Here is an 8,757-nt window from a genome sequence, read left to right on the forward strand (position 1 = left end):
CAAAGTCCTAACTTCAAAATGCTTAAGATTGGGAAATACAAATGTAGCATGGATTATACATGATTTTGATGGTTTTGGCCTTAAATGTGCAAAAGTCCAAGTTTTAGGGTATTATATATGTAGATATCCTCGAAATATATAGATGCCAAAAGTGGATATTTATGAATATGTGTGACGAAGTCATGCTTTGGTGCTTAGTATATCGGAAATGAGTATTGTATGAGAAATTTATGATGTCCGAAACTTGGAGCTTACTATTGAATACTCGATGTGATAGACCCTATTCTAAGACTCTTGCCAAACCTATTCAGGATAGCTAAAGTGGTCTACAATGAGTTTTGTGATCCTCTTGGATCTCTTATTCATTTTTCCTCTCCCTTGTTGCTCACAATTATCAAACTACCGATAGTTGTTTATATAATATTATTAAGAGGTTGTGTAGATGCTATATAATTTATATGCAGTTTTTTTCCTATACATAGTTACTGATGAGGATGAATTGAATGGTGGAATGGAAGAAAACATCTTCTTGGGGACTTAAGAACATTAAGTCTCTAAAAAATTGAGACAAGATAAATCACCATCTCTATGGAAACGTTGATGATACAACCTCTCTTCCCTTAGCACGTGGTTTTAAGATGATGGTGATGTTCCAGCATGGTTATACCTTCATTAGTCAGCGGTATTCCATGATCTAGAGAGGATGGCGGTTTTTGCAAGCAATTTGAGGAATTGTCGAGACAAGCATGGCTTCTAATTTAATTTTTGAGTTGTTGCTTGAGAGTTTAAGCCAACATATTGGTTGCTGGCTAGGGTGCCTTGATGTTGTGATGCGTGTTTTCTGGGTCGATTTCATCTGAAATAAGATGTGTTGTTGATGCTTTTATCGTACAATGTACTTGGCCCAGTATAATTGATGAGATTAGATTTAGCCCATTATAATTGATTTCTCGATCATGTTGCTGTCGTTGTTTCCTTTGGCTATTCATTGCAACTACCCTCCAAATTTGATAAATTTCTATATCTCAATTATCTAGGTTAGTACCAAGATTAAGACAAATAAAGATATCAATTTATCTCGATCGATATGAAAAGTGGGGAAATTTGAAGGCATCAAATTTTTTCGAGAACTGGATCAATATTTTCTTGCCAAGATATTGAAATTTCGGGTCTTTCTTACTTTATCTTTAAGGTTCTTTTTGGAATGAAAAACATGATTTATTTTTATGGTTCGGTAGGGAGAAAAATCGCACTCCACGCCGCCTCCGATGCGTATGCGGTTCGTCCACCCCGCCTCCGATGCGACCTGTCTGTTTGTAAGATTGTTTGACAGACAATGGATGCAATCCAGCAAGGAATATGGGTCAGCAACGGAAGGAGGATATTGGGGTTGAATAGTAAGTAGGATACAACTATCCTGAAGCCTTCTTCGAAGATTAGCAAGCAGGAAAATAGAACTAGCACATATCAGAAGCCCCACGTCGTCATCAGCTCAGCCAGCCTAACGCACAGTCGTGTCAAGGAGGCAAAAACTCTCACTCGCCGCCACCAGGACGATGAAACATCAAGGAAGTTCTGCTGCGCCTGCGTTATTCGTTTTTCATCGCGCTCATACAACCATACATCCATATAAAACACACCTTCCCGTCTTTCCACCAGATCCCATCATCGCCAGAAGAAAGCCATGGCAACCAGCTTCTCGTCTCGGCTCCTCCATCTCCTCCGACCGTCGCCATTCTCTGCGTCTCTTCGCCCAACGAGAATAAGACCCGAGCGGCGAATCTTCACTTCATTCGCTGGGCCAAGCGAGAATCCCCGGAAGGAGGAAATAGTCGTCGTCGGCGCTGGCATCGCCGGCCTCGCCACCGCTCTCGCTCTCCATAGGTTCGTCCTCTCCCCCTCTCCATCTACTTTGGCCTCAGACGGGCGTCAATTTTACGGAATTGTCACTCCATGGCAGGGTCGGGGTGCGATCGGTGGTGCTGGAGCAAGGGGACTCGCTCCGGACGGGAGGGACCTCGCTGACGCTTTCCAAGAATGGGTGGCGCGCCTTGGATGTCCTTGGAGTTGGAGACGAACTCAGGAGCAAATTCCTCCAGATCCAACGGTATAGGCAAAACCCTAAAGATCCCATCTTGGATTGCCTTTCTTAATCTCTTTCTAATTCCTCTCCATCGTTTGTGGGGATTTCTGAAACCGTTGATTGGATGACCGCTGTGCAGGCTGGTGATAAGGTCGGAGGATGGAAGGGAGCTCCGATCATTTTCGTTCAAAGAAGAAGCTCCTGGGTAATAAGAGAATTAGTAATACCAGTGATGATTAGGAATTCTTGAATTTTTGGATTGAAGAGTCTCCTGTTATCTTGTCAGGCAAGAACTCCGAGGGGTGGAAAGGAGGGTGCTTCTTGAGACTCTTGCTAGTCGGTTGCCACCGAACACGATATCTTTCTCGTCAAGACTGAAATCTATTGAAAGACAAGGGAGTGAGGGGACTTTACTGGAGCTTGACGATGGCAGACGCGTACTTGCCGAGGTAGATAGCTGGACTCTGAATGTATTAGATTTTTGGGAGTTGAAAAGCTGAGACAATTGGTTTTGGAAAATTATATTGATGGCGTTCTCAAATACTGTTTAGGAAGTGCGATTCGTGGAAGTAAGAGATGCTCAGCGGTTTCCTTATATATGTACTATTAGCTCAATATCCCTTGTTAGATGGTAGCTGCATTTATTTTTTGAAGCTGTTATGAGGAATTTTGTTATTTCCTTATACTATGTCATGGACACAAATTTAATATTTAGTTTTATAGCATGTTTTCATTTAATTATATTGTTGTCGAGTGATAGAACTTTTATCTCTTAATTGATCTCTGTATGCTACGCATAGGCGGAAAAAGGCTCTGATCTCTCGTGAATTTATGTGAAGTTATTTTAGGCTTCTTTGGATAACTTACTTTTTTGTAATTTTTCAAAATCTAGTTTCGTTTAAAGTTGTTTTTGGTTCATAATTAGAAAAGGTAGCATTATGGAAAGGCAATACTTCTGTTGGATGGACATGCATTATAGCTTGTGGGAGTGGGAAAAATATACTTTTGTATTCAAAATGCGCAGCCTTGTTCATCAGTTCTCATCAGCTGCCCCTCGCAGCTCTGGAAGGGCGTATTTTGCCTTAAATCTTCTTGCATTTTTCATTTTAAAGCTCATAAGGAGGTATTCATCCAATCTTCTAGGCAGAGCAGGCAATCTTCTTCCTTTTTTCTTAATAGTTGGCAAGTTATGATGCTTCATGGGATTTTGGCAGCAGTAATTCGTTCATGCAGCTTTCAGTTAATAGGGATGGTATTCTTCATTGTTTTGTCCAGAGGAGAAAATATTGTTGGCATCTTGAGGTGTCACTTTTGCGGAACATTTGATTTTGGAATTTTGTTTTTATGAATTTTGGCAGTGGAAGTAACTTTTAGCTGCAAACTGTAACACTGCATTTAGTTCTTAAACCTTTCGATGTTTCGGATATATTATTATTATTATTTTGTTTGACTTATATATATTTCCCCTTTATATTTGTAGTATTGTGATGTTGGGTTTTTTTTTTTTTCCCTATAAAAAAGAATTATAACTACTAGATTTCAAATCTTCTGCATCATGTTAGTTTTCTATCCAATTAACTCTGGAGTTATTTTAATTAAAAACTCCATAAGCTGGATAGTGGAAAAACAAAAGGAAAATGGGTGGATAAATAGATGACTAATAGAAATTGAAATGGAGTGAAGAGAACAGAAGGGAAAGGCATTTTCTCAGTTTCTTGCTAAGGTAGTCTAATTTAACTTTTTATATGATGTAAGAATGATGGATTATCTTTTCAAGATATAGAATAGGACCTTTTTTAGCCATCAAGATTTATGTTATGTAAGTATAAGATTTTTGGGATATATAAGATATTTGAAAATAACTGTTTCTGCTTGAATTGTTTTGGACCATAAACCCTAAACAAGTCTCTATCTTCCCCCTCTCTCTCTTTGTGTGCAAGCATGCGGGTGTGCATGTATGAGTGCCAGTTTCTGCTGAGTATGTTTTATCTAAACGAGCAAAATACTTCTGAAGATATGCAAAATACTTAATTTTTAGCATATATATGATCAAATAAAAAAGAACTAATTACTATTCAGAACTCAGAATATTGGGCATGTGCTTGGTAACAGATTGTAATTGCTTGTGATGGTGTGCATTCCCCAGTAGCAAAATGGATGGGATTTTCAGAGCCGAACTATGTTGGACATTGTGTCTTCCTAGGCCTTGGGCTATATCCTGATGGTCAGCTATTCAAACCAGAAGTGAACTACTTCTACGGAAGGGGCATGCGTGCTGGTTTTGCTCCAGTTTCCTCCACGAAAGTTTATTGGTTCATCACCTTCAATAGCCCATCACCTGGTTTGTTTCCAAAGCTTAGATCATAACATTAATATGCACTTTTTCCATCCATTGCAGTTGTAAGTGATTTGCAGTCTTGATCAACCTCTGAAATAGTTCTTTCTTTTTCCTTGGTAGATAGATAAGTCAATTGGTAGTCTCTGATATTTTCTGAATCATGATTCAATCAAAGATGCAAATATTTGATATTGAGTTGGTGCTTGCATCGTGACTAGCTGTTATAGCATCATGGAGACCAGGCCTGTATTTTTTTTGCATTGAGCATATGTTATATGATTGCTGACATGACTTTCTTTTGTTCATGTGTTTCTATATGTTGTGTCTAGTTAAGTCTTTTTTGTAGTTCATCTGGGTACCACCTTGCAAATGTTGCTTGTTTTGTGTTTGCTCTTTCTTATCTTCTCTTTTGATAGGACTGGCTAAATCAGTCGTTACCTTTAGATGGTTGGATGCCTTCCTCTGTGTATTTATGGCCAGCTTTATTGAGCCTTGTTTGTATATTATTTTGAAAAAATTGAATTGATATTCATACAGAAACTTTAAACATTAAATGTAAACAAGAAGCCTTAATCCATTGTATATGCTGTTATCCTGGATCAGTGTATACGATCCATTGAAAATTGAATACATTATACCTCTGTTTCTTGATCTGAATCAGTCCCTTCGGTAATTGATGCCAATATTCTAGGCCAAGGCAACTTGATACAAGAGAGGTGCTTGCTATGAAACCTCAGAGGCTAGTGCCAAATACTTTCGGAGATTGTAGCTTGAAACGCTATAAAACCAACATACGTTCATATCTACTGTTTTGGTCTCTGGTGATTTATTCATGTTGCGATATCGTTGGAAATCTGACAATGCACGGTTGTGCATATGATATCTAGTTCACAGAAGGAGAGCAACTGTCATCATTACAGTTTATAATTCCCACAATAGTGAGGCCATTAATATTGTGAAACATTGGTGTGAGCTTTAAAGGCGCATTGCTTACCTACCTTTAGGATCATTGGGGTATTGGAAATATCTTCCAACTTTCTATCATTCTATAAAATCAATCCAAGGTTGAAAAAGATGACTCGTTTGGGGTGTCTGGTTCATCAGTTTTAACTACATCCCCTGACTCCATCAATATTGCCTTTAGACTTGCATTCCATATACCATCATGCTATGATACAAAAACTTGGAGGCAAAACTCATTGATTTTGTTTTTTGCTTGGTTGCATGCACAAAAAGATAAGTTAAAATTTGTGGTCAATCACATGCTTGATATGATTTAGCTAGGTTAGAATTTGTCCGCATGAAAAGTGTACTTGGCATTGAAACGAGGACTGCTGCAATGATATGATTTAGCTTATGGACATGGTAGGTGGATTTGTGCGGAAATCTTGGAACTTTTGTTGGCTTGTTGGGCTTATGTTCTTAACTTCTTATTCAATGTGTTTTTCTGTATTATATGGGAATAACAAATGCTTTTGATGTTCTGAAACAGGACCGAGGACCAGCGACCCATATGTTTTGAAGAAGGAAGCTCTTGATCTTGTAAGAAGCTGGCCTCAAGAGCTCCCGGATGTCGTGCAAAGGACCCCAGAAGATGGTGTCGTCAAGACTTCACTAGCCGACCGGTGGCTGTGGCCTGGTTTTAGTCCTCCATCATGGGCAAATGGTGTGGTGGTGATTGGTGATGCATGGCACCCCATGACACCCAACCTCGGGCAGGGTGCTTGCTTGGCTTTAGAAGATGCAGTGGTTTTAGTGAGCAAGCTTCGAGGTGTGATTGGTGGCAGAAGGGAACTGATAGACCAAGTGCTAAGAGAGTACAGCAAAGAGAGGTGGGCTCGTGTATTTCCATTGACCATTCGAGCAAACCTTGTCGGATCTTTGTCGCAGTGGGAAAATCCAGTGTTTTGTTCATTTAGGAACAATATCATGATCCCAAAGTTGGTGAGGCTGGGGCGACTTGTGGAGCACACGAATTTTGAGTGCGAGTCGCTGGAACCAGCAGGATCAGCCTAATCTACTTTTGATACATCCGTGTTTGTGGTCTCCTGTGCTCAACTGGGCAGAGTGCGAGCAAGAAGGTGCATTTCGTCTGCCAATAGGTGATTAGCTAAGTCCAGCCAATAAATGATCTATTGAATTTATAGTTACGGCAAATACCATTTTGGAGACTTCCAAGACACTTTGGGAATTCAGGTAGATACAGTATTCATCGTGTGAGGAGTGCAAGAAAGAAGCCGGATTTGATCTGTAATTGACCCAACGGGCCAGGTAAATCCATGTTGCCCTGGGTTGAAGCTGTACTTTGTAATTTTGACCAGTTGTTATTTATCTGAGATAAGCTATTCTAATCCTTCTAGAACCGTTTATTGTGCTGAGTAGTTTTGCTAAATTCAAGATTAGTTGCCTTTGGTAGTAGTTGAAGTGCCAAACCTGGTGCTTTAAGATTTTTGGTTTTATAGTTTTTTGAGTAATTTTTTTGTACACAATATGCGATGTGAAAAAAATATACCGCCCATCTGATTGGGCTATGTAGCCATCATTTTTTAATATACATTTAATGTATTCAGATTTGCTTTCTCGTTTGAAATTTTGAATGATAAAAATACATCTTCTCTTCTAAAAAAATTATGACATCCCATGATCGTATTATGACATCATGCAGTCAAATTATGACTTTTTGTTCATAATTTGATCATAAAATATTATAAAAAAAAGAGAGATATTTTTATCATTTAAAAATTTTATAAATTTTCAATGACGAAAATATTCTTCTCTTTTTATGACATCTGAAAAAAAATTAAGACTTTCTGTATACAGAAAGTCATAATTTGATCACAGGATGTTATAATATAACTAAGGAATATCATAATTTTTTCAGAATAAGGGGATATTTTTGTCATTCAAAATTTTAAATGAAAAAGCGAAACTGCAAACATTAATGTGCTATTAAATGCGCGTTGGAAAGTAGTGGCCACGTGTTTTAATGTAGTTCGATGGTGCGCTCCACGTCAATTTTATTGCACCGCACACGGTGCACAAAGACTTTTTCTTTTTGAGTAATTTTTTGTACACTGCATGCGGTGTAGAAAAAATACACTGTCCCATCTGATTAGGCCACGTAGCCATCATTTTTTAACATGCATTTAATGCCTGTAATTTTGCTTTTTCGTTTTAAATTTTAAATGATGAAAATATCTCACTTTTTCTAAAAAAATTATGATATCCTGTGGTCATATTATGACATCCTGTGGTCAAATTATGGTAGAAAGTCATAATTTGACAGCAAAATGTCATAAGAAAAGAAGGAATATTTTTATCATTTAAAAATTTCATAAATTTTTAATAATAAAAATATTTTTTCTCTTTATGACTATTGAAAAAAAAATTATGACTTTCTATGTGCAAGAAATCATAATTTGACCACAGGATGTCATAATTTTTTTAGAACAGAAGGAGTATTTTTGGTATTCAAAATTTTAGATGAAAAAGCAGAAGTGCAAGTATTAAATGCGCGTTAAAAAGCAGTGGCCATTTATTTTAATATGATTGAATAGTATGTTCTACATCAATTTTATTATACTGCACACGATGCACAAAAATTTTCTCTTAGTTTTTTTGTGGGTGCAAGGGTTCCATAGTTTTCGAAGTGGCTCTGTCCCATTGATATTAGTAGTTACCGACACAAACGTGACAGTGCATTGTGACTAAAGTTCCTTGCTTTATGTTCAAGGAAAGTGATGCTATACATTTAGGTGGATGCATATTGGCTTATTTGATTCTTGCATGGATTACTTTGTAAATGTATAAACATTAAGTCATACTTGAGAAGTTTTAATTTCTTCTAATATATTCAAACACTTATTGAATTATACGTGGAAAAGTTTCAATTGCCCCCGTGTCTGCATTAATTGCCCTGCAATCTTCATTCAGATACACTTGCCCATTCTCATTTAAGGCAATGTTTAGTTTGATTTTGTGTGAACTATGATGTCATGTTTGATTTTGATCTTTTACGATTATAGGTCAAGAGATCGGATTTTCACATACGTAAGATATTGTCCGCTTTAACTCACGATCATCTTTGGGCTTCAGTGGGCCTTAGGCTTCAATGGATCTTGATCATTTAGAGGCTCACGGTCTCGTCCTTTAAAAAACACTTTATGTGGAAAAAAAATTCTAATCTATATAAGCCATACTCTCTCTTGACTCTAACCGATGTGGAACTAAAGAAGTTATCTCTGCACCACAATAGGTCTCATTCCCATATTTCATATTGATAATAAAAGAATAAATCATATTTTCTTTGGAATCACGATTCAAGAAATAGTGATTC

At 37.6% G+C, this 8,757-nt stretch overlaps 1 protein-coding gene across 1 annotated transcript; it reads left to right on the plus strand.

The window, feature by feature from the left end:
* The first annotated feature begins 1,510 nt into the window (after positions 1-1,510).
* On the plus strand, positions 1,511-6,783 carry LOC105043756 (monooxygenase 2). The gene is made up of 6 exons (XM_019850106.3): positions 1,511-1,884; positions 1,961-2,107; positions 2,223-2,288; positions 2,370-2,532; positions 4,196-4,424; positions 5,914-6,783. Exons 1-6 carry the CDS (start codon positions 1,685-1,687, stop codon positions 6,435-6,437), a joined length of 1,329 nt encoding a protein of 442 aa, XP_019705665.1. The 5' UTR covers positions 1,511-1,684; the 3' UTR covers positions 6,438-6,783.
* Positions 6,784-8,757: the final 1,974 nt, after the last annotated feature.

The sequence above is a fragment of the Elaeis guineensis genome, chromosome 4 (genome assembly GCF_000442705.2).
Source record: "Elaeis guineensis isolate ETL-2024a chromosome 4, EG11, whole genome shotgun sequence".
In the NCBI taxonomy this organism is placed as follows: Eukaryota; Viridiplantae; Streptophyta; class Magnoliopsida; order Arecales; family Arecaceae; genus Elaeis; species Elaeis guineensis.